At 39.4% G+C, this 26,859-nt stretch overlaps 1 protein-coding gene across 1 annotated transcript in view; it reads left to right on the top strand.

Moving 5' to 3' along the window:
- The first annotated feature begins 277 nt into the window (after positions 1-277).
- OSBPL10 (oxysterol binding protein like 10) overlaps positions 278-26,859 on the top strand; it is a 111,829-nt gene continuing 85,247 nt past the window's right edge. Inside the window, exon 1 of the mRNA XM_054273535.1 lies at positions 278-573. Coding sequence (XP_054129510.1) covers positions 278-573 — 296 coding nt within the window. The remainder of the gene's footprint in view (positions 574-26,859) is intronic.

Here is a 26,859-nt window from a genome sequence, read left to right as displayed (position 1 = left end):
CCCCGCCGCAGCGGCGCCCTGCCCCCGGCTCGGGCGGGCGGGGCGCCCGGGGGGGCGGCGGGCGGGACCCCGCGGAGCCTCGGGGCACCGACCGCCGCCCAGCTCCCCGCAACGCCTGGCGAGGAGGAGGCGGCGCGGCGGTTCACTCGCCCGCCGCGGCCCAGCCCCTTCTCCCCCGGGCGCCGCCCCTCTCCGCGCCGCCTGTGAGTCAGGGCTTTGCCGGGCACGGGCGGCAGCCGGGGCCGGAGCGGACGGGCAGCCTCCGCCGCGGGGCTCCATGGAGAAAGCGGCGGGCGAAGGCGGCGGCAGCAACAGCAGCAGCCGCAGCAGCAGCCGCCCCACGTCGGCGGGCTCGTCCCCCTCGTCCTCCTCCGCCAGCCGCGGGCTCCCGGGCCGGGCGGCGGCCGCGGGCAGGCTGGATGGAGGCGGGGGCGGCGGCAGCAGCAGCCCCGGCTCGGCGGCGGCCAGCCCGGGGGGCGCGCAGGCGCCCGGCGGCGGCGGCAGGCGGCGGGAGCCGGTGCTGGAAGGGACGCTCAGCAAATACACGAACCTCCTGCAGGGCTGGCAGAGCAGGTAAAGCGCCGGGCCGGCCCCCGGCGGCGCTGCGGGGCCGCGTCCTCGCCCCCGGCAGCCCCCAAGATGGTGCCCGGGCAACCGGCGCTGCCGCCCGAGCCGACCCCAACCCTCACCGGCCGCCGCGTCCCGAGGCCGGGCTCCGCTCCCCTCTGCGCCCGCTCTCCTTCCTTTTGCTGGACTTGTTTATTTCCCCGGCCGAGTTTGGCATCGGGGCGGGCGGGGACGTGGCCCGGCGCAGGGTCGGAGCGCTGGCCCCCGGCGCGGCCGCCCAGGTGCGGGCGGGGGCAGGGGAGGGCTGAGGCTGCACATGCTGCTATACTGCTGTCCCTGCATGACGGGGCTCCGCTTTTAAGCTCCTTTTTCTATCACGTTAGTATCCATCTGCTGTGAAGTTAGCTTGGATAACGCAAGAATGAAAAACTGAGAGCATCCCAAAATAAAGAGGGGAAAATGTCATGCTTGTGATTATTACTATTGTTTTTGTCGCTATGAGGTGGGACAGCGGAAACAGTTACCTTTGCGTTCAATAAAATAACTTCTGTTGCTATGTCCTACCTGTTTGACAAGCCCTAATTTATGCTGATACGGTGACAGGCCCAAGTCCTGCAATTTGTTGGGTGTGGACAGGCTGACTTGCATCTGTGGAAGTCCCGAGGAGGGTCTGGTTTTGGTCTAGTTGTGTAGTGTAAAATTTTTACAGAGTTGGAGCCAGACTGTGGAATTAATAGGGCTGTGTTGGGATCTGTTGAAAGAAAAGAGATTTCCTGTGATGTTTCACTTTTTGTTGTTTAACTTTGTCGTCTTAATGGATGGACAAAGATGTGTGTCCAAAACGCAACTTCTCAATATAAAGCAACACTGTGGTGATTTTAAAGAGAAGATGCTATAGAGAGAACAAGTATTGGACTAGTTATAAAGCTCTGCACAGACCTTTAAGGAAACAAAAAGACTAAAACTTGCTGTTGCTTATATTAGGTGATTACAAGCAATAAGGGTGTGGGAATGGCTGGAATCTTGATGTTCTGACAGTAAATTTAAAGCATTTATAAGTGACAGAGTTGCATAAATGCCAGTGATGCTCTGGTGCTGAATCGTGTGTGGCTAAATCAGTGCTAGGACTACTGCATCTGTACTTCCTGGAGAATTTCAGGAGCTGGTCTAATTCCATACACTGGAGGCCATGCGTAGGTGTAGCAGCTATAAATTAAAAAACTTGGTATGAACTGGAGACATGCATCTCCATTAAGCTTGACTGCTTCAGCAGAAACATAGAGAAGGCCTTTTTTGCTGCCATTTGGTTACTGTAGTTCTGTTCTAGATGCACATTAGACTTTTATCTATTTGTTGGTATATGGTCCTCCTGTAGTTTTATTTAAGAAACAAACACATTTTGATACCTAAAATGTAGGACTGAAATCCATGACTCAATTAAAAGCCCCCTTACTCCCTTTTTTTCCCCTGACACTTCCATCTCTTTTTATAGAGACAGTATCTTCTTTTACTGTGTGTGATTTTAAGGGTTGTCATCTGGAATTGCAAAAGAGAGGTAATTGCTTAGAAATCTTTGGGTCTAAAGCTGCCTGTTTTTTGTGTTTGGAAACATTAAATATTTGATAAGGCTAATAGCTGGAAATAGTGTGCATAATCTGTGCATGCCCAAGAAATTTTACCTGAAAGCATGATGGAAAAAAGACAAATTTCACTTAAACAGTTCTACCATAGCACTTGGAAATTAATGATAGTTTACTTCCAGCAGTCTTTTTAAATACTGCTTTATTGTGCTTTGTCAATTGCCAGTTTTATTTTCTGTAAGTCTGGCTTTTTGAGCAAGTGGTTTATCATGAGACAGCTTTTAGGATAAGTAACTTTTTTAGTTTGCTCACTTAGTCTATTCTGTTGATATGTGTAGCTGTGGTTTGGGATTTGGAATCTGATACAAGTTCGAAACACATGAGTTGAAACTTGAGGCTCACAGAAGTTGATCTTATTATATAATGTTCAATAAATGAATAGTGATCCATGGTTTTGAGCATGGCTGTCCGTTTGGCCTTCTGTTATTCCATTTGTTATGGAATGTGTTTACTGTGAATTGGAGCTCATTCTGTAACAGTCTGTAAGTGACTTTGTAGCTGGCACTTGCAGCGTGTTTGTTAGCAGACAAATTAGTTTTGCATTTACTTCATTTGAAAAAACACAAGATTGTTCAACTGCATGATCAATACAACCAGATGGCATGAATATAAATAAAATGGGAAAATAAAGTGAAAACTGACAGAGTTCACTTATTGTGGATTTGGAATGTTCTTCTTTAAAGCTCCTTATCCATTAGCCTGAATAATTTAAATGTAGTTAATGTTAGCTCTTGCCGTGTGGTATTGAAGTTGAAAGGCTTTCCTAGGTTATCCAACACTTAGTGTGCACAGTAGCCTTTACAAGTCTGAAGCAATTACTGTAATTTGAATTATAATAAAGTAGTGTCACTTCTGAATAAATGTTCCTTTAGCAGGCATATGCAAGATAGTCTGATTGTGGATGAGGGAACTGCATATGATTACTGAAGCATAGCGCTTCATTTATAAGCATTAACTGAAGTAATTGAAGGCCTCAGAATCAGTCAATCTGGATAGCTGCATTACTTCTTATTTTGAGAATTTCCAAGTGTTTATTGTTTGTTACTAAAGAAATCCATTTATTCTGCTCAAGCAGATCAGGAACAACCTGATCTGGAAATTAGCGAGGTAATTCCTCACCTTTATGACAAACAGAAGGAAACAGTGGTTTTTGTTTTGTTTTTTTGAGGCAGTTTGTTGTGTGAGAAAGGTGTCAAGGGGCCTGGGCATTTGCCGTGTCTCCACTTGAGTCTGTAACTTTCTGTGGATTTATTTAGGTATGGATACAGGGAGTGGAGCTTAATCTGAAACAGACTCTTTGACATAAGAACACTTGTCTGGTCTGAGACAGTAGGGCATCTGGCTGTCTTTACTATGAAATTACAAGTAACTGTGTTCTCAATTGAAGTACTGTTACAAATAATTTCTATTGGGATTTACTTGTTACACGTGTATGGGAGGGTAGAGCTTGTATTTTAAGCAGGAGTTATGTGGATTTGATGGACAAATATGTCTCTGTAGTGTCATCTCATGTCATGCAAGACCTATTTTTCATAAATTAATTTGAAATTGTAGAAATACTTATTGCCTGTGACGTTACTGTCCTGTCTTTTGAGTAGACTGGCAAAATGTAAAAAAATCTTAAAACCCCCATTTGCCAAGGTAATGGGAAATTCATGGTGTCTGCATCCCCCTCTCCGCTTTTTCCCCTGAAAATACTTAGTGCTTGCACTTGTAGGGTTTTATCCTGCAAGCGTGTGTAAAGTCCTGGATCATCTGCATTTGAGCTGGGACTAAAATCTGGGTTTGTAACAACAATAAATGGAGCCCTGGCTCATGGATGTTGTCGCTTTTCGCAGCTGAACTACTTTGTGTAAGTTGCTCTGTAGCCCAGGTGTTTTTTTAGACATTATTTTGGCCTACTCCTGTTTCCTCTCTCAGTTGGGAAATGTATTGTGTTACCAGCCTGCATGAATCATGCCTGACTTCTTGTGCTTGGGCACCACCAGACTTCTTTTGAGGATTAGCTGCATTCCCTGTAGGTCAACAGAAAGTGTACTTTGGGGCAGTCTGGGGATTTTTTGCACTCAGGATCTTTATCAGGCTCTCCAGTGCAGTGGTGTAATCTCTTTTCTTGTGTAGTTGCACAGAGCAGTTGCCACAAGAGAAAAGCCCTTTCTTATTACCAGTGTCCCAAGCAGGAGGCAGCTATCAGAGTTTAGTGCCACTTTAGGAGCTGATTTCACTGGCTCCCAGAGCTTGTGCTGCTCTGACTGCAACTCTTATTGGGAGGGTTTTTTACATACGCTGTCAAAATGTGTCAACAGTGTATTCTGCTGTAGCACAAAAATCTGTGTGTAATATTTTTATTACTATTATTTTTAAAAATTTAAATGTATATTCCGGAAAAATAGATTGTGACCTAGAAGAATCGATGAAGGTACCTTCAAACACAGTAATAACCTCCCTCTCCCTCTTTCTGAATCAGCTAACTAGTCTTTCACAGAGTTTTGTGATTGACACATCTGCTTGTGGAGTTTTGGGGTAGTTAGCACCTCTGGTATTCTTAATATTCTTCAGTATAGTATATACTATATATAATACTAATGTAGTATTCTTCAATGGTACCAGTCAAGTTGTTTGAGCAATGAATTGGGGCATTTTTCCAGTATAAAAAAACCAGTATATGGTTACTGAACAAACCAAATGACTGTGGTAGACCTGTATAGCTGCTGAGGGGGAAATCTGTCCTAGAGAAATAAACTGGGGTTTTTTAGTATAAAAATAAGCCACGCTCCTAATAAGTCATTTTAGCCATATGAAATAGCCTAACAGTAGACTGTATCTGAGAAGGAGAAAATAGCCACACAATTAATTTAATGTTTGTGAAGTTTGCTGAAATGGGAATTTTTTGTGTTCTTACTGGAATTAGATTAACACCAGTTCCTCCACTGCATATTTTTTCATCTTAGTGTGATTCTGCGGCATGTCTATCCAGGGCTTTGTGTAGTGTTGTAACACCCTCCAGGATTTATTTGCAGAGTCTGTGAACAGGGAGACTCCCTTTTAAGGAGCTGGAGATACAATATATTCTGTTTCTTCTATTGTTCTGCATCTCCTGCTTGAATTTTGGAGCCTTGCTTATAATTTGTTAGCAATTGTGTAAACCTTAAAATTGTCAAGGTGTTTTTATACTATATGCTAACATTTTATTAAAAATTTTACTTGCAAAATAGATTTTACTGGAGACTGTGTTGTCCCTTCATTTGTAGGCTCTCTTTGTAGGAGGAGGCAATGTGAAAAGGAAGAAATCTACTAAAACCCAATTTATATTAGTTCTCTGGAACAAATGATGTTTCCTGTGCTAAACACTCAGTAGCTGCATATTTTACAATATTTAAATCAAGATGTATGTCATTAGTCTTAAATAAACTTGGCATTTAAAATGCCAAAAAGTCAGTTAGTAGTAAGTTCTGTTTTGGATTAAGGCACTAATCTGTTTTCTTAATCCTAAAATCTATGTAGCAAAAATAATCACATTGAAATGTAACCTTTCTTTTTTCTTCCTCTCCTTCTTTCACTTTTTTGCTGCTGGAACTTTTCTCCCTTAAGGATCATTAATGCTCACTTAAAAAACAAATGAAATGAAAAAGAAATAAATAAACCTTTTAAAATGTATATCCCTAGTTTCTTTGTAGGAAGATTTAAGTTAAGGTGTACCTTCTCTTTGTTTAGTTACTGGCTGATTAAACCTCACTGGTATAATGACAGGTGGTTGATTAGTTTGAATAGTTTTTGCTGTTGCCTCTAAACCATATCTGTTGGGAGAATGGAGAAGGCATTTCCAACAGCAAAGTCAGAGAAAGAATTTTAACAAGGTAAGAGAGAGGCTGAGAAATCCATCATTCTCTGCTCTTCAGTAGTGCTTGCAGGGAACATTTGGAAGAAGGCAACTTGGAACCTCAGGCTAGAATTGAAAAGGAGGGCCTTGTGGTTAAGGAATTGGTTTGCATTGTGGGGGTGTGGATTCTGGTTGGAGAACTGCCATGGACATTTCTCTTGTCCCCAGGCAGGTAAGGTAACCCAAGCTCTTTGTTCCTCAGCTGCTTGTATCACAAGCTGGGGCTGCTTGTGCCTATGCAGAGGATAAATTCATATAATGGATAATAACCTAATGCAGAAGATGCTTGATGATAATGTAGGAAAAGTCTGTTTGAAACAGATGAGACTCGGGCATTTTCACTCAGAGAGTATATTTGGGATTTGCTCTTCAGAGTGCTCTTCAGAGCTGAGCAGCAGTCTCCTACCAGAGGGAATGAAGTGACAGTCTAAATAGAGTGTGGTCTTCCTTTCACCCAGATGTCACACTTAGCTCTCAGGCAGTGCAGAGAAGTGGCAGTTGGCACTGGCACTGAAGCAGGCATTTGCCCTTCTCTGGGTTTTGTTATCACTGCCTCATTTTGCTGCTAGCTTTTTTCAGTGGTGATTTCTGTGCTTAGCAAGGCAATGATAAGTGTGGTTAGAGGGAGCACACATGCACTTGCTGGCTCATTTATAAAGCCCCACCGATTTATGAATATGGATTTTGTTAATGTAGGAGAAGTGACAGTAGGTTAAACTAAGTAATGTGCCTGGAATAACTTTGAGTATATAAGTATTCAAAAGTTTTCCCCAGTCATTTTATATTTGAAACCAGTTGTTCAGTAAGAGTCTATTTGGTCCTTAGATTCACTTAATACTCTTTGTTCTTTATTATATATTTAAAAGACTGAACTTTTAAAGTGAAAAAGTTGCTAAAAATTGCCATGACAATGGCTATTTAATGTACAACTATATTTGTTAAATATGTATTATAATGAATGATGAAACAAAAATAGTGAACTTGGTTCATTGAAAAATGCAGTTTGTTTGCATATAATAAACTAATGCAGCTGTTTTTACAAGTATCTTGACACTGTGCTTTAGATCTTGGAGGGTTTTGTGGATATCTTCCTGAGATGTTTGATTACTTTTTGGAATGCAATCCAGAGAGACAAAGTTTGCCTTGTACTTAACTGTTGCATATAAAAGCGTTGCTGTAAATGCTGTCTAAATGCTGCTGCTGCTATCTGTCCAAGATAGCATTTAATTTGTAGGTAATTTAAAGCTGAAGGCAGAGATTCTTTACTACTCAGTTGTATGGCACAAGCCATAGTATTTGCCATGGTTTCTGTTGCATCTAGGCTTGTGTTTCTCTTTGGATATTGATCTGAGGATTTATCTTCTGGTGATAAAGGAGGATTCTTCATCACAGCCATGGGAACAATTAGCCCAGAGTTAATTACTACTTACACACTAAGTACAACAGGCAGTTTTTTATCAGCCTTTAACTCTTCACTGAAGCTCATGACGCTGGACTGAAGATACCTTGTATCATGTTTGGGCTCTCCATTCATTATTTTTGGGCAGACTAAGTGGTTATCTTTTGTCTGAGTTTGGAGTATGTAGACCAATGGAGTTTTCTTGCTGTGCTTCCAGTCACTCAGTTACAGTCCCAGTCACAAGTCAGCTCTCCCAGTAACTGCAGTAATTTATGATAGTCCTGATGGTTATTCAGTGTTTCAAAGTTTTTATTTACATGGGACACCAGAACTGTGTACGCATTCAGTTGTAGTTGCACTTGGGATCAAATACAAGGATAATGCATTCTGTTTGCTCCAACTCAATATTTATTCCCTGCTTAAAAAGTTAAAGGACCATCAGCTTTTTTGATCTTTGTTGGTTATTTTTTAAAAATTAAGTGGTTAGTTTTGCCTCTTAAGTTTTATTGTTAGTCTGATTACAGGCAACACTGAGACCTCATGTTCCCTGGTGCTGCTTGGGTTCTCCTGACAGATATCTCCATACCCACACTCTTGCTATTTCCTATTTACTGAAGCTGCAGCATCCTGGTGCTTGTTATGCCATTTTCTCCTGGTATCCAGTATACTACTTGATCCAGGAACATATGGCATAGTACTACCCAAGCGAGTGCCAGAAGTGTCAGAATGAAGGGTAGCACTTCACTACCCTTTTTTTGTTTGTCTGGGAAGGTGTTGGGGAGGATTGCTGTGAGAGCTGACAACCTGCAGACTGCTCTCTCCACAGTTAGCATGTTTTTGCATATCCCCAGTGATCTTTCTTGGGCTTTCTCATGGTGCATGCAGGCCCTGTTTTTTGAGGGGGGGGAATAGCAGTTAATTATTTGTTTAGGAAGACAATAATTTTAAAATATAGTTGAGGAAAGTTATTATTAGTTGGAAGAATTATTTGACCAAAATAATCAGTAGGTTTTCCTTACCCTGAATTTTTATGAGTCATTTCTTTTCCAGGTGAATCCTGTATCTTGTAATTATGACTTTTTTTGTCACTAGATATATAATTTTATTTTGACAGTATTGGAAAGCATGATGTTGGCTGATGATAGCCTATTTTCATATCATCAGCAATCTTTATGGAAATTTTTCCTCCCATGTAGGTCATTGCTAAGCACTCCAAAGCCGAGTGCTGATTGCCAGAATACCCTATTAGAAATACATTCACTCAAATAACCTCATTTAGTTATATTTTGAGGCTAACTCCCATCTTTTAACCGTTTTTCAGTGCATTTAATGTGTAATTTTCTGTGGTTTGGGTGCTTGCCCATTGTTTTTGATGAAGAGCATCTGGATGCACCAAGTATTGATGAACCTTAACCTTTTTTTGTCATTCACTACATGCGTGGTGTAACCTAACAGTTTTATTGGTGGTGTTTTTTTGTTGAAATTGCAGTGAGATGTGGAGTATGAGTCTTCAAAATAAAAGACAGGGATACACTGATGTGTAGTACTAATTGCTAAATGCTTGGTGCTTGTTTAGGACCTTCCTGCAGGCTAAGTGTGGTTGCTGTTGGGTATCAGCATTTGTAGGTGCCTGAAGAAGTACTTGACTGAAAAGATCTTAGGCTGTCAGTTGGGTGGTTCTAAGTTGAAATCCCTAAATGACTATTTTTATTGTGATTTTCAGTAAGTTAGTACTGCAAGTTCATGTATCAAGTACATATTTCTCAGTGACTGAGGAAATGGCTTTTTTCAACCTCACAGCCTTTCAGGGGTTATCTGTTACAGGGCTAAGAGCTGTGCCTTGTATAGTGTGCCTCTAGTCAGGTTTACAAGATTTTTTTGTGCAATAAATTGATTTGCTTGAGAATGGACTTGGAGCACAGTCAAGAATAGTGGTGAGGCAGGAAGTACATAAATGTAGGGTGGGGCTGTGTGTTGATAGAGCTTCAGTGTTTATCTTACATACAGAATTGTGAGCCACATTCCACTTGCAGCTGTGTTGGATGCTACATCTTTCATTGAGGTGGGGCACACGCACTGTGAGGAAATCTGCACACTGCAGTCAGAGTAGTGTGTTTAACCTCAGCTGGAGAAAGGTGTGTGTGTTTTTCCAGCCTTGGAATATGGAGAAAATCTTCCTAGTAAAAGGAGACTTGTTTAAGCAAATGCAGGCAAGACCAGACATTCTGCTATTTGTGTGCTTGAATTTATTAAATAAAAAAAAAAAAAAGAGGAGGGAAGAAGAGAGGAAAAGGCCCATTTTCTTCTCTGTTGCCATTATTTGGAGTTGTGTCAAGTTTCTGTGTAGTGCTTTTATCATGGTGATAGGAGGAAAATAATTAACTTAATAATGAAGAAGGTCCCAAGGTGTAGACAAATTAACTTTATCCCAGCCCAAACCAGCACAGTGGAGGAGCAAAACAAGTTATTTACTGCTGCAAACATCAAGCATTTGGCATTTTTGGTTGGTTGGTTTGGTTTTGGTGTTTTTATTTTGGTTGTTTTTTAGCTGAAAGGTTTGCCTTCCACATCATAAAGTGTAGCGTGGGTTTTGTCTCTACTTTCTTCGCTTCTCTGCTTTTCTCCTGTTTTATCTTACCAGCTTAGTGAGCTTTGTTTTACATTGTGTTAGTGTATGAAATTCATCCTATTTTTATTATGCAAGTAGAAGGAAGCGATAGTTTGGCTATAAAACAAGGGAAGAAAGAAAAGAGTAGAATGGCTGGAGAGTTTTAGAAAAGAGGTTAAAGCACCAGGAGGATGGATTGATGAAGGCAAAGCACACTGCAGTAACAGGACAAGAGGAAAGAGTTTCACACTGAAAGAGAGTAGGTTTAGATGAGATATTGGGAAGAAATTCTTTACTGTGAGACTGACAAGCACTGGCACAGGTTACCCAGGGAAGTTGTGGATGCCCCATCCCTGGAAGTGTTCAAGGCCAGGCTGGATGGGGCTTTGAACAACTTGCTCTAGTGAAAGGTGTCCCCCACAATGGCAGGGGGGTTGGAACTGGATGATCTTTAAGGTCCCTTCCAACCCAAATCATTCTATGATTCTGTGTAAGGGAAGAAACAGAGGTGAGACAGAAGTAGATGCTCAGCTGAGGACAGCACAAGGCTAGACCTTTACTTCTTTAAAAATAAAGTCTGAAAGTTGTATAACATGAATTCAGAATGAAGTCTTGAAAACCCAGGTGAGAGAATTTGCTCTTATTTATACATTTTAATACTGCCATTAAGAATGGCACACAAGAAGTAGTGAGGAAAGTAGTGTTTTTTAAATTGCAGAGTGTGTAGTGAGGATTTTTCTGGTTTTGCTTTCTTCCCTTTGCCATCTTCCATAGCAGAGCTAATTTCAGGTAAGTAGAGGACTGATGTGAACAGCAGTCAGAAGAAGCTGCTGACAGTATCCACCTGGATATATATTAACATGCCTGACTTACCTTTGCCCTTTTAAACACAGTATTGATTATGTGGGAATTCAGGCATATGTGATGATTATTTTCTTGCTAAAGGTTATAAGTATTGTTTTTGCATTTTTGATTGGAACACTGATGATCTGGATTTTTGGGGAACAGTATTTCTAGAAATATCTATATATTATATTATATGTGTGTACAAAGCAGCAGCCTAATGTATAAAGGTCTTCAGAAGTCATGTTTGCTCACCAATCTAAATACTCTTTCGTCAGAAGGATCAAGGCTAATGCTCTGCATATCTTGCAACATGTTGATGAAACCACCCTCTTATGGGTTCTGTGGACTCTATACATAGGTTTCTAAGAGGCAGTGTTGACAAGATACTTGTTAAAGATTGCTGCATGTCAGCTGACAGGATAAAGACCAAACATGAAAAATTAAACTTCTCATTTCAGTCCATGATTTAATACTCCTACTAGTAACGGCAAGGAAAACACTGTTGGATTGTGAAATATTGGCAGAGAAAGTTGAAAAGTTCCAGCTATTCTGAGATGATGTAAGAAAGGTCTGATTTCTGCAAAGCTTTGTTTGAACAAGCTGGGTGCAGAAGAGCTGGAAGGAAACTAGCATGCTGATCTTGTTATCGAGATTCTTACTTTGTATATTGTGTTATGTCCCATATGATGTGTAAAGAAAATGCTGCATCGAATATGTTCATTCTTCCCAACTGAGAACTTTTTACATTGTGGATAAAAAGAAAAATTTCAAATGCTAGGAAGAATGAACAGAAGGGAAGGCATAAAATTGAGGACTTAAGAAATTGCCGAAGTAAGACCTTACCTTGCCTTTGCTTTTTTTTTTCTTCTCTGTGTTCCTCTCCCTAAATATAAGAAGTATATGCATTTTACAAAAATGGCATTAAGATAACATAGATGAGTTCTCAGCCCCTTGTATATGGCAGTGAAATGAATATTTCTTGTTCAACAGGTTTTGCAAGTGAAATAGTATTTTCAATGTAACTTACAGTGGGAGAAATGCCAACATTCATGTGGTTCAAGTTTGAGAATCTAGATGATAAATTATCTGCATTTTGAAAGTGAAAATAACAGCTCCTATAACCAGAGCAAATTTAAAACCAGATGTTTTATTCCATCAACTTGCACAAAAATTATTGTTGAAATAGATGTATTCAGAAGCAGTTTGTCTGCTAGAAAGTATCTGGTATTTTATGTATTCACTTAGAATATGTGATAATACTTTGTGTCTAGAACAGCTATAGAGAATATACCCTCTCTTAATTATATAAGAAGTACAGAGTGGAATGGAGGAATGAAGAATTGGCTTGAGGACTGGTGTCTCCTGGCATCAGGTATGTATCTTTGTCTCCTGGAAATGACCTCTAAAATTTTTCCCTTTTGCTGGTTTCCCTTTTGCTGGTGGTAATCAGATTTTATTACTATGACTATCTTGCACATAAATTACATGAGTAATGTAGATATGTCCACAAGCCAAAAATAGCTAAATGAATGTGAGGCAGGTATCAGAAAGCCAGATTCTTGAATACAGGAGCTTTGTATAGGTAATATAACTCTGGTGACCTAGACTGATGAAGATAAGTACTCTTCTAATAAAAGGTGTTTCAAACTATTTCACTTTCTGTTTTGTTAGAAATGGTAAAAGGAAAAAAACCCTTGTATCCATGACCTTATGTTTTTGTCGGTATTGCAGTGCATTGCTCAATAAAAATAAAATACTTACTGAAACGGGTTTGTAGCACAACTGTTCTATTCTTTAAACTTTTAACACCATATTTTGGGGTGATAGTGTTTTCTTAAGAAACCCAAAGGTTTTTTTTAAAGTTTTTATCTTTCATCTGAAAACACCACAGGTACTTCACGAAATTTGAAGCATCAGATGTGATGCTTAACATTCTTGAGGTTAGAGTAAGAGATGCTGGATCTCTAACTGACCGCATCTTTCCTCATTAAACAATTGCTAGGTTATAAATACATAGTGTTTTTCTTTTCCTGGTGTAATGGCGAGGTCTAAAAATGACTCTCATTGATTGATTGCAAGATGGTTTTCAAATCTAAACATTAATTTTTTAGTTTACAGGAAGATTATTATTTCTTGAGGTTTTTTATTTCTTGATGTTTTTAGCTGCAGTCTAGAAAGTAACAGTGAAGAGTTTCTATCTCCTGGCAATGATTCTTGCTGAGGACAGGGCATTGCAAAACAAGGATGAACTCTGAAGGTCTGGCAGAGAAGTCGGTGAACTGTGATACAACCTCAGTAGAACTCTGCTGACTCAAGGCAGCTAATTGAAAATTTATGCAATAATATCCACGGATAGGATGTGGTTATGCTTTGAACCTCATTGCATTGCATTATTGTAATACAGTACAGTCAGTATCCTTCTTTGACAGGATCTTGTTCTTAAAAAGTTGACTTCAACAAAGTCGCTTCTGAATATTGAAAAGATGTCAAATTGAAATCTAATGGATCTGAAAACAAACTACGAGTAGTCTAGAATATATTTGAAACTTTTTCTGTCATTTCAAAAACATAAATGAAGTGCTTACCAGTTCTTAACATAACATGTACTGAGAAAAAAAAGAATCTTTCATAGTATGGCAGTCTTTATTAATACAGTTACTTCCTTTTGTAGATCACTATGTAAAATTCAATATAAAAAAAATTAACTGTGTAATCATGCTATGCTTCTCTACCTACCCTTCTGTTGCCAGTACCTGTGTTCTCTTTTGTTGTTTTCAAGGTATTTTGAACATCTTAAGTCATGTCTGTGATTCCATATTCTGTTTGTAAAAACTACATTTATAATTGATGCTGATGCAAGTCCTGTCCAGTTAAGCCTGTGTATACATTTAATACTTACCAGGCATTGTGCAGTGTATCTGCAATTGTTCCCCACCCAGTATGGAATGCACTTTACTGTGCCAAGTGAAGTCATCATCAGGGAGATAGTACAAGGGATCTGGAGGCTGCTGATAAAATGTGTAGTTCATATTTTTCTTTTCTGTTCCTTCTTTTCTCTCTGGGAGGCCACTTTAATCCAAACATGCTATTGAGGCTTATTTCAGAATTATCTCTTCTCTTCCCAAGTCCCAAATTGCACTGGTTAGGGGAAAATTGATAATTTTCCCTAGAAGTGAAAGCTGGGGCACCTGCTCTGGGAGTAGTTCTGTCTAGTTGAGTCTCTGCTCCTGGATGAGAAAAACACATCCAGAGACTGGAACACCAGAAACTTCTAATTCCTTGTTTTTCTTCTGTCATTAAATATCTTGGTAACAGGACTGCCAGTTTTCCCCCCATTTGTTACACATTGATAGTAAAAACCCTAGTGAAAATCTAATTATGCTGGGAAAAGCACTGGTGCACTTATCCTTCTTTTCTAATTAAGATACTAATTTAGAGTTGATAGTCATAAGAAGCTGTGAGAACAGCCAGTATGTTAAAGCAGAGCTCACAAATGTGAGGATGGGTTGCAGTGAGCAGTTGATAGATAACCTGTGGGCTGTGACAGCCACGTTCAGCTGCTCTGTCCTTGCCAGGGGGTCAGGGGCTCAAACTGCTAATTTGGTTCTGCAGCTTTCCAGTGCTTTCCCAGCCTTTATGCCCATACCCCGTGCTGCTCAGTGGGTGTGGGCAGGTGATGCCCACATTCCCCATGCTCAGGAGTGTTTTGCTGTGGTGGTTTGTGCTGGCTGCTCTGGTGTGCTCAGCCTGGGGTTCATCTGTGCCTCTGAGCTCACTGCTGAGAGCTTTCAGCTGTTCTGAGCTGATTCACATCCCCTGGGCCCAAAGGGTAGATGGCAAGCATGGCTTGGCTTGCTTCATTCAGTGCTTTAAATGCTGTTGGCCAAAGGAAGTCCTGTGACAGATACTGTAGTTTTGCTGTGCTCTGAACCAAAAGGCTGGCAGATTATTCAAATGTATCTCAGGGTTTCCTGTAGCACACTGTGCTCCTGTCTGTGAGGGAGAAGTATTGGAAGTGTCTCCTTGGGCTTTGACCCCTTTTTTAGAGAGGTCAGATGGCTGTGCAAACTGGTGGGAGGCTTAGGTGGCTGCTCCTTGGGCATGGGGTTTCTAGTGGGAATCCCTGAGTTGAGAGATGAGCTGCAGAAAATAGCTGGGCTGTCTAAGCAGACTGGAGCAGCTTACAACTGCTCATCACTTAGGTTCTTATCTTTTCTCTATGCTAGTTTTTAAATGGAGGAATTAAAGCCTTGAGGAGAAGAGCTGAGCAGCTGCCAGCTGCAGTCTTGCTCCTTGAGCTGAACAAACAGGTTGGCAGTGCAATATTAAGCTTTTCTGCAGGATCAGATAAATGATATGAATCTGTCTGTCCTCCTTTCCATGTTCTGAGGATCTCTCTCTTTCCCATTTATTCGATCTTGCTTTTTGATACTGTGACAGCAAGTATAGGGGGGAGTAGTGCTATAAGAGATGGACTGAGGAGAAGAAAACATTTGAAAGTAAGGAGATCAGATATGAAAATATTACAGGTGCTAAAAATTAGAGGTAGATGAGCTGTGACCTTAGGTTCCAGAGAGGTGGCTAATGACATGATGCTTTTTGTAGGTTTTATTCCCCCTAAAAATTGATTTTTCGAAAGTGGCACTTGAACAGATTGAGCACAAGAGGTGGAAATGGGTGTCTCAACTGAGGGAGCTGGAAAGCTTAGTGGAACTGTCTCTGGTAATAGAGAAAGCAGCTGGTATAGGCAAAAATATAGTGCAGTTTCTCACAGATATTTTTTACTTGTGATGGTGTCAGGACACCAGGAACAGATGTCTGAGAGACTGAAAATACCTACTCTGAACTCTCATGTTGAGTTTTATCTTTCATTGAATAATTCCTTCAACTGGATTTAATTATTAGAATGCTGAATTGCCTGCTTTTTAACAGAAAATGAATAGAATTATAAAATTAACTTGCTTCTGGAAATGTGAAAATGATTTCTGCTCTGGCTATTTATTTATTTATTACCTGTGTTTGTTTTGTGCTTACATTCTGGTTTGTTGGTGGTGTTGTCTTCTGTTAGGTACTTGGATTCTTGGATGGATATCTTCTGTTTATAGGAGTATTTTACACTTGTGAGTTGATTAATGCACTCCCCTTGTACCTCCTTTCCGTACACGTGCCAGCAGTGGGTTCAAAGGTTCACTTAAATTGTGTCATAACATACTATTGAAGGAAAAAAATCAAACTGCCTTTTGTCTTTTCCTTCACAGGAAAATGTTCAGCTTCTTGAAATCCCTGCCATAGAAATTTTTTCCTGAAATTGTTTTTGTGTGTTATCTGCTTTTTCATTCTTTCAGAGACTGCATAGGAGGCAAGCTGGCTACTGCAGTTCTAACAGCAAGCATGAGGTTTACTCTTAGAGGAGTTTAAGAATATGCCTAAAAGTGTTGCTGGTGTTTTAGTCTGCTGTTAAGTCTTTCCTCCAACTAATTTGTGGGTGTTTTGGTGTTTGATTGTGTTTTTTTTGTGTGTAGGTTAGTTTTGTGGTTTTTTTTTTTTTTTTTTACACTGTTCTTTTATCACGCTGTTTGCTTCTCAGTGCTCAAAATGAAATGAAAAGCAGAGAAAGTACCTTGTCAAATGCTGCAGTGCAGGACCAGTGTGAGTACTGAGGAGCCTGGTGAAGGCAGGTAGTAGGGTACCAAAGAGCACTGCAGAGCAGGGGTCACCTTCAAATGTCAAATCTCTGGTAAGAAAGAGACTTAACAGCTTGTGCTCCATAAAGTGAATGAATGCTGCTTTACAATGTTTTATTTTGAGAAATAGTGAGTTTTTGAAATGGCTGTTAAAAAAAATACATCTCTCTGTAGTTCGAATTTTCAGTTGAAATGCTTCTTTTTGGACTTCTCTCCACTCTCTCTTTTTTTTTCTACCCTACCCTTTTTACCCTACCCTTTTTTTACTTGAGCGTTTCTGATTGTAATCTGGATATCTCAGATACAGTGAGCAAGAGGAGGTTTTTTGTTTTTTTGGGGAGGAAGAAGTGGAAATAAATCATATGTTGTCTGCTTGTGGTGTCAGGTAAGAGAAACTATCAGCTAAGGAGCAACATCTATTGAGATTGTTTGCAAACAGTTGATAAAATTTGATAAACTAAAAAAGGGCTACAGACAAGTGGAGAAGTAGAGAAGTACTTAACACACCATTGATTTTTTAATCATAATTAGGGACAAGGAAAAAAGCTGGATGGAAGAAGTCTTTAAACCACACTTGCAGGAAAGACATTGAAATAAATTCTAGGTCATTACTGAAGAGAACTTAGTGTGGTTGAGTAATTTTACTTGCTTCTTTTTTTTAAAGCTGTGGACTTCTGGTAACTGAAGGGAAACATACAGCTTATGTCTGCTAGTTGAGGAAATGGTTATGCTAAAGTAACTTTCCTTCTTCCAAATCTCCCTGTAGCATTTCATTATTATAATTGTGGAGTTTCATGAAAAAGTTTGAAATGTAACCTAAATGTTCAGGCACTAAAAGTAAGATTTGGGGTTTCAGCTGTTACTAGAACCATTAAACTTCAAGTCTAATAGATATCTCACAGCTTGATGTTACAATCTGTCATGTGGAAAAAAGCCTGCTGTTCTGCTACATTTAAGCAAGGTTTTTACCTTTACCTAAAGGGGAGAGCACAAGCCTGACCTGAGAGACTATAAACACCTGAAGCTGAACTAGAAGCAGACTCTAAGAGATGTTTTATTTGTTTCATTAAGTTAGTTCATTGTTCCATAGTTTTATCTTTTCCAGGCCGTTCATTCTGCCTTATGCCATTGATAAGCAGAGACATTGTCAGCATGTTTAAAATAATTTGATTTTGCTATAATATTGTCATTAGTGGCCTAATTTCTTCAATACCCATGTACTATTTTATTTCAAAAGGGAAGAATCTAAACTTTCCTTTTGAAGGTTCATAGCTGTTCATAGCTCAAAAGTTCATAGTTTCAGTCATGACAAAGGAGTTACTTTTGTGTGGGAGGGTGGATTAGATCAGAAATTCCCAAATTGTTTTTAATAGTAGCGTGATCGTAACCATAGGAATGACATCAGAATTTGTAAGCTTTAAAAAAGTTACTAGTGAGTTTGACCTTTGCAGAACAGACTGATTGCTTTTGTATTAAGAATGGCATCAAAGTTTATTTGAAAGTTCCTGCCAGCTGATCAGCCACTATGACTCTTCTCAGTCATTCAGTGAGATGCAACAAGAGATTTGACAGAAACATATGTAGTGTAATGTAGGAGGCTCCTGAAAAAAGGAGTTTTGTAATTTTAAAATGTGAGCACAGCAGAAATTATTTTGGCAGGACTGAGTGGTGTAAATTGTTCTTACTATCAGGTTTTTTGACTAAGATTCTTAGTGAAGTAGTTGTTATTGTGGGGCAGGCTCTGTTTTCAGCCTGGGAAAAAGTAGTTGCACATAATTGAGTAAAAGCTTTCTTGCCAGGAGTTTTGGGTAGTTGAAAGTTGGTAATGGGGCAGCAAGTGAGTTTCTCTGTGCTGTCAAGTCAGGACTGCTATGTACGATCACAAATGCATGTGACCTTGTTGTGGGTGAGTAGAAAATATACCTCATTCAAAAGAGAGAAGCAGCAATATGTTTAACTGAGGCAAAATAATAAATTGACAGAGTTAAATGAATTTGATGGAATTAAAAAAGGTTTGACAAGGTTCAATAAGCTTGATGGCAAAGTTCATCTTATTAATTACTGAATGGAAGAAATATACACAGGAAAGTTGAAATGGAATCAAGTTGGAATGATTCACATGTAGACCAGAGATGCAAAGAGAAATGAGGACCCTCATGTTATGTCACAGCATTCAGGGAGAACCCCCTTTGCTTTCTTAACTCCTTATGGAGAATATGTGGAGCTGGATCCAATCTTAGTCTCAGACTTGCACAAAAATTGATCTGTAATGGGTTTATCTGTACAATATCTATAATAATATTAGGCAGCTATGTGACTTGGCAATGTTTCATTAGAGTTAACTCAGCATGCTATCATTCTGTCTCCAAGAATCTGTCACACGTAAGGGATGTCTCTGCTTTGTGTAAGGAGGGATCTCTTGGTCAAGTAAGGAATCTTAAACCTTGAGAGGCATCCCTGCTCAAGGGGAGAGTCACCTGGCACTTCAGCTGCAGTTCAGGGACAGCTCCAGTTGGATCCATCCTGATAGGAATATTTATGCAGTGAAGTTGCTGGCTGCTTGGCAATAGTGTATACCAGATGGGTGTCTTCATTTTAGCTGTTGTTATGTACTTTGATTCCTTGCTTTTTTGGTTTTTGATCCACCTTTAGAAATACTTTTCCTGAGGCACCTTCACTCACTTATACCTGAGCCAGGAGCTTTCCAGCTCACAGGTTCACCACAGGGCATGAGACCTGGAGCTTCTTAGCCTGTACTAAATTACGGCCTGGGATCAAGTATCCACACAGACCTGCAGCTGGAAATACTGACAGTCCAGTGGTTTCCATGTGATGTTTGTAGTTGCAGAGAAATTGGGGTTGTTTTTTTTTTCCTTCCCTGCTGTATGCATGGCTCTGCAAGGTTTCACTTCTGCCCAAAGACTGACCTAGCTGTGTTATTCTGAATCCAGCTCCTGAATCCAGCTCTCATTCCTGGGTTGGTGCTGTACTGGGATGTGTTGCTGTGTGCTGCTGCTGGGCAGTGATGGGGACAGAGCAGGGAAGGTGACAGAGCAGGAGCTCTGCATGACATCAAATAGGAGAGGCTGGTTCAGCTAAACTAGGTTTTTAAAGAGCAAGCCAGTAATTTTTACTTGAGGAGGGAGAGAGAGAATTTACAACTGATTTCACTTGTGCTTTTTAAGGGCTGCCTTTTTCACTTTGCCCAATTATGTGATGTAACACTTCATTGAGATTTTTGAGGAATGGTTGCAGTTTATTTGGCACCATTGCTGTGGACTGTGGTGTAAACATGTTTCAGCCTAAATTAAGTGCTTGGAGTTTGGAGATATAAGTTGGACTCATATCTTAAGTTTAACTTTCTTTTTCACCCCTTCATTTTAGTTAACTGATCATATATTGAGAAATATCAAGTCTACTTCACGTATTTTCTTCAGTAAAGTAGTTTTGGAATGGAATTGTTCACATAGAATGGAAGCAATGATAAGAGGATGTCTGTGCTGATTTCCTAAGTCTTCATCCATGGAGATTATAGAAAATGTAAATAAGATTAAATATAGTTTTTGAAAGGGTTTTAGTTTCCAGGGGAGTGTCACATTCTTTAGAATTTCATATCAGTAACTTGAACAGAATTAAATAGCTCTGAAATTGGTGGGAAGTAGCAAAAGCCCTCAATTTTCACTAACCTAATAATTAGCCTAATGTACATATAATCTGGTGCAGAAGAGTGTTTTGCTCTGAATGGTGGTTGGAAGTCTAGCTATTAAAGTGCTTTTTTAGACTGCAGTGTCAAATGATTCTTCAGACTTCTGTTTATTTAGTTTTAGGTAGATTTAATGAAAACCTTTTGGCACATGCCATTGCCAAACTGTTCTGCTTGTCTGCTCCTTCATCCCTCCACTTCATTTCCTCTCTAGATTGTTTCTTGCTTGTTGGTAGCAGAGTGGTTGTAGTAAAACTGATGTTCTGTCTCAATGAATCATGACATGTGACTGTTCTAATTAATTTTCAGCAACATGTTTCTGTTGAAAACTTGTAGGTTGGTGACATCTTTTTATTAAGACTGTTTATGAATCCTATCTAAACCTTATATTTCATGTTCAAAAATAAAAAATGAGGGCAAAGAGAATTAATGGTGAAGATAGTTCAGTGATTTAGCTATTTAGTTCAATAATTACTATGTACAAAATAGTGCAGTTAGAATAGAATTTTTAGTAGAGTTGCATGTCTTTCCTCTGAGGTTTTGCATTGTGTGTAAAAGCAACCTTGGTTTCCAGTAAGCAGTAAAAATGAATTTGAAAGAACTCCAATGGCCATTTTGCTTGCATTGACATTTAGTCCTTTTTATTTATGTGCAGGTCAACTCCCTGAAGATTCCTAACTTAGCACTACAGGCTGTTATTGTTGAGTATGGGACTATATTCACCTGTGAGGAACATTAGAGTTTACCTACATAGATAATTTCCCTGGCTTTTAACGCTGAATCCAAATAGTTTGGGCTGAGATAACAGACTCCTTTTGTCTCTGTAATTGGCTTAAGACACGACTTGAATGATACTCCTAATTTCTGTACTCTCATTGTTAAATTGAACAAACAGCAGTACTTGAAAGTAGCTGAACTACTCTACAGCTACTCTAATTGAAGCTAGAGTAGTCCTGTAATTTGAGCTACTTCTATTTGCAGTCTTTGCTGTCTGTTTTGTGGCCTGATTACCTGAATAGTTTGCTTGATATTCATGCCTGGAGGTGTTAGGCCATCTCCTGGTTTGTCATCCAGTCCTTGTCTCCTTCTCAGTGTCAGTATTTGTGCTCTTGTCCAGGGTCACTCCTTTGTGCCTTTGTTGTTTGTTTCATAAATATTTCAGTCCCTGAAAGTATTTTATCTCCAGGTGAAATCCTAACTAGCATCGAGTCTGGCATAAAAAGTTGGGGTCATGCAGGTTTTCTCGTAGCTGAGTGCTTTTCTGTATACAGTCTGTAATTTTTGGCAGCAGAAGAGAGCTCCAAAAATCTACAGATGTATGAAGGTGCTTCTCCTAGATGGGACATAATATTCAATAACAGTAGTTGTTGGAGAAGAGAGGGGAAGAGTTGGGAGGTGCAAGTCAGGGGAACGTAAACCAACTTCACCTCTGCAATAAGGGTTCAGTTCATCACTGGTACGTCATAAGAGGGAAGTGATAATAAAGCTTAGGATCAGTGGAAGATAGTGTGTGCTGGACACAGGGTGTGTGACTCTGTGAGGTTTTACTGCTTCCTTCATACATTTTATGACCTGCGAGTACAGTAGTTCAGAGGGCAGGCTCTAGTTGCTGAGGTGAAGGAGAGGGTTGTGGGCATATTTCAACCAAATATAAGTTTTCTGTTCAGCAGCCTTTTTCAGAGGTGTTTGTGTTTGGGATTGCTAAAATTCAATAGCTGCAAATTGTAAAGAAATTGGATTACAGATGATAGTATTTTGAGATAGAACTGTGATTTAGGCCTGACTGACTCACATGAATTCAGTGGGATGTGGTTTTCTTTAAACTCTGTTCCATGGTAATTCCAGGCTCTGAGACTGTTTATTATGGGGACATTATGTTAGGTGGCTAATTTGCTGCAAGTCTCTCATTATATTTCATGAGAACCAAGCTGTCAAATAAATATATTTGAGTCATTTGTGGATGTTGTAAAAGCAAGTAGCAGAAAGACCAAGCAAAGGTCACATCTTCTCTAGTCAATCTGTGAAGTCTCCTCCAGGATGTGACAGGTAGCAGACAGAAATCTCCATAAAATACTGCCCTTGGTCAAATATCACTTCATTATTGATTTGTCTTCATATATTGCCATCTTGGAAGTGTGTTCTGTGTGTGTGTGCATATCCCTACTTAAAGGAGAGAATGTTGAAAGAATAATACATGGTAGTGTCAGTCACTGTTGGACTCATTAGTGCTCTAAGCAGCTGCCTTCCCAGTGGCTGCCTTCAGTGCTGCCTTCTTTTTGATTACTTTCCTTCAGATTTGGTATTTAGTTTATTGGAGAATTGTATTTTTTGGTATGTCAGGCCAACTTCTAAGGTGTTTATTTAATTCTGTATTTTTATAAGTATTTAATGAAAGATGAATGGATGCTAAGCAGCAGGTGATTTTTGATGTGAAGTGTGCTTGCCAAACCTGTCAGATCTTTTGAAATGTTATTACAGAAAATGTCAAGCAAAAAAGTGACATGTTTTTTCAGAAGGTCGAATATTTCTGTATTGCTTGCAAATTTTGGTTGGGCTATAAGATTCCTTCCATAGCTGGTGTAATTTTGGGAGGTGTTTGGAGCTGTGTGGTAATGCAGCTGTTTGCTCAGCAGCTGTTTTGATAACTGCTAATGTGACTAGAGGGATTTACAAATATTAGTATGTAAAAGCTTCTTTCACAAGCTAGGTGTAATTGATTGTCTCATTACATATACATATATTTTGTTTATTTTGGGGAAGAAACTCAGATTTTTTTTTCCCTGATTTTTAGTGTGTGTGTGTTGCCCTTACCCCCAGTATTTAGGTTTGGGGGGTTTTTTGTATGTTTTTGCTTTTGGATTGTCTTAGTGATTTGTTACAAAAATAAAAGCAAATTATTTTTTGTCATTTACTTACTGACTCTCACAAAGTTTGCTAGTAAGGTCTTCTAACAGTTGTTTCTCTGGGTATTCTTAAGGTACTTTGCAACTAGAATATTCCTTGACTAACTACTTGCATTCTACTTCTTTGCATCCTCTTGAGGATGACTAGGTGAAAGCTAAACATCTGAATGTAAAGCCCAATTTAGCAAGATGTAGGGATGCCAGAAGAAAGTGAAGCATTTGATTTCTGATAGCTGCCTTGTTTACTGGTGGGATTTTTATTGCTAGTTGTGACAGAACAATGCTGCACTTAGACTTGGAGCAGAGAAGCAGTTATCCATACAGGCTGCAAAGTAGGTTTCTGTAATTTTACTTTCTCAAAGGAGCAAAGCCTTGCTCCTGGATAAAGTAGAAAGGTGGGACTGGGAGAAGATGGACCAGACAGATTCCTTCCTTTTGGTGTCCAAGTGATTGTGGACAGCTCCTGTGGGCTTGGCTTCAGTGAGAACTGATTTAGCTGCTGAGCTTTGTGTCACACAGAGCACTGCCTTCCCCTCTGATGGGGAATGAAGTTGGTGTGTGTACAACTAATTTTCTCATGTATTTTCCTTGATCTTGTTTTAGAATCTCATAGAACTGTGTCTTTCTAAAGGTTACCATCCTTTCATTACATGCAGATCATTAGAAGTGACATGTAAGTACTTGGTTCTTGTTTTGGTTTGGGTCTTCATTGTTTTTCTTATGAAGGAGAGCATGTTTTCCTGCCTGGAAGCTCTGTTTTCAATCTGTGACCTGAATCAAGGATAATAACATTTCCAGAATTCAAATTACAGCAGCCTGTTTATTCCTCCAGTTATATCAATTTTACCTTGACCTGCAATATGAGAATTTCAGTCTGCTTAATTGTTAAGTAGTAGTGAATTTGGAACAAGGAAAAGGAAGGTGGCAAGGATTACTGGTAGCCAGGCAGTGTGATGACCTGTGAGCAGTAGGTGCTGTTAATGGTATCAAACTCAACTGTGTACCTTTTGTTTATGTTTGTCCCAAAATTGCAATTGCAACCTCTCAGCATGGCCGTGTTGTACTGAAGCATGGATTAGTACGATGAATGTACTTCTCCACAATTCTCTATGAATTCAAAGCCTGATGGGTACAAATGGATGTGTTATTTTTAGGCCTATTCTTCCTCCCTCTTTCCTAAAAAGCAACCCCTGAGCAATTTTTAATGTTTATCCTTGCTGTAGTCTCTTTTTCTGTAAAATCTGGGCAACATATCCATTCGTCACTGCAGAGAAGTTCAGACAGTTGAAAATAATTGGCATTGCAAGCAGAGGTTGATGACCTGATGAGCTGGTCAGCAGCAATTGTTTCTTTACTGAGAAAGAAGTGACCTTCTGGTTCATAAAGAGGGCTTGCTGGGACTTGACAAGACAGGAAAGGAGATTTCTCTTAATATTTTATTTGTGTGCGAATTCTGCAGATGTTAAAATCATGAAAGGCCTGATCAGCAAAAATGAACCATTCATCTGATAGCTGTGGATAATACTTCCTCTGTTTCCTAACTGCGTTTTAGATGCAGAACACCTCTAAAAGTATCAAGCAAATTGTAGTTCATCATGACTGAATTCCAGTCATGCTGAAAAATTACTGTTCTAGAAATTCAGTTTTCATATAGAGATGCTTGAAGTCAGTAAAGGTTTTAAAGAATACTGTGATTCTTACACTTTCCTATGTTAAAAAATGATAAATTGAGGAACCTCAGTGCACACAGGGTGGTAGAACTACTGAAATGTGAGCATGTTCTCCTGATTATCAGTCTTTAAATGACAACTTTGGAGATAAATTTTAATAATTAGGTCCTTGGCTGTGGAGTGTGTGCGTCCTATGCTTTATCTTTACTGGCTTGGATAATTCCATTAGTTTTATGGATCAAAGTAAAAATGGAAAAAAATAAGCTCTTGTATGAATATGGTGTACAGGATGTCCTAATAAGATACAGTTTCCTAAAAATGAAACATTTCTGTGTGACATCTTACTCAGTTTCAGGAGCCATAAATATTGCTTTTGTTTGACAAGTAATTTACTTTATATCCTACAGTTCTTATATATTTTTAAACTACTTCTAAAAAAGGAAGAAAATTACAGAATAGTTTGATTTTCTTATTCTTGAAAATCTTCCTTTAGAGGGTTATGGAATCAGTGAAGAATATGTGTTGGTAGTGACTGAGGGGAGATTGGAATGGAGTGAAGGGAAAACATGTTTGCAAACTCAGAAATGTTAAGAACAGTGGTTGAAGAAGAAGGTAGTGAAATTCCTCTGTTGTGAGCTGCTTCTGTACTTGAGTTAATTTGGTGCTGAAGTATTGAGTAGATCATAGTATTTGTCACATTGTCTGGAATGATGAGTTCAGTAGTCTGAGAAGGGAAAATGCATGAACTGGGACTATGCCAGTGTGTGCCTGTCAGGGTCTTTTAAGTCTGAGTGAATACTGTCCTGTTTCAAATAAATGTATGTTATTTAAACAATTTGCATTTTTATGGCTAAAGCAAAATAAAAAGCAGATCATAAAGTATTTATTGTGAAATTGGTTTAGGAGAAAAGATGTCTGCAGAAGACCTAAAGTGGTGTTTTAGAAAGAAAAGTTCCTCTATGCATCGGTGAGTCAAGTAACTGGGGAAAAAAATCTCCAAAAAGGTGAAACAAAGCTAGCCTGCTGTAGAAGCAACCCAGCATCCCTCTCCATCCAGAAGTACTTGCTGTGTTAGGTCATGATATAGTGAAAACAATTTTGTTTTGGAAATTATGGAAAATTGGAAGATTTTTGTAGTCAGTCAGCAGGAGTTGCCTGTGCTAGTGTGCAATATTTTTCATCCATACAATTTTAAACATAAAACCTGGGATTAGACAGGGTCCAGCTATGAAGCATGGACTCCAGCACTGGCTACCTTTATGAACCCAAGGACATGATTAATACAAAGCTGCTTTCCAAAAGACTTGAGGTTCTTCCAGAAGATTGTGTCAGAAATTGAAGATTTGACTGGGACTGTAGTTGTCCAGCTGTAAATGTCTATAAAAAACCTCTGTCACATTATGGATTCAAACTGGAAGTTGTACAAAATCTGGTCCCGAAAACTGACTTAAGTGGGAAAGAAGGGTGTAAGGAATATTCAAATCGCTAGGAATGCATTACACAATGGAAAGATTTTGCAATCCTACACTGAAAATTTATTTGGATTACAAAATAGTGAAAACATGGGTTCAGATAGTTGTTTTGTGAGATGTGTTCAGAATAAGGGAAGAAAAGGAGAAACTTGTTTTGAGGTGTTTTTTTCTGTTGGGAGCATAATTTTGGGTGTTGCAGGTTTGCATCCAAGTGACAGCTTTAAGGAGCAGTGCACCATGTTATGATGTGTAATTGAATGATGAAATGCATAGAGATGTGGTTTATTTTTTATTATTTACTTACTAAAGTATTCATTTCCACTGGCGAATAAGGAAATGATTAATTTGCCTTGAAATGGGAAAATTAAAATTCTTTAATCCAGTGAGGTGAGCAAATTATGTGGGAAATGTTCGTATCATGTGCTTCTGATAATTATGTGTGGCTTTTAAAATTTTTTAAAAAATTTTTATTACCTCAAATCTGTTA

This window comes from Melozone crissalis, unplaced genomic scaffold (assembly GCF_028551555.1).
Source record: "Melozone crissalis strain CALT ecotype California unplaced genomic scaffold, PUWL_Pcris_2 ptg000016l_1, whole genome shotgun sequence".
Taxonomy (NCBI): domain Eukaryota; kingdom Metazoa; phylum Chordata; class Aves; order Passeriformes; family Passerellidae; genus Melozone; species Melozone crissalis.
The sequence above is the reverse complement of the archived record's forward strand: the minus strand, read 5'-3'. Positions and strand labels throughout refer to the sequence as shown.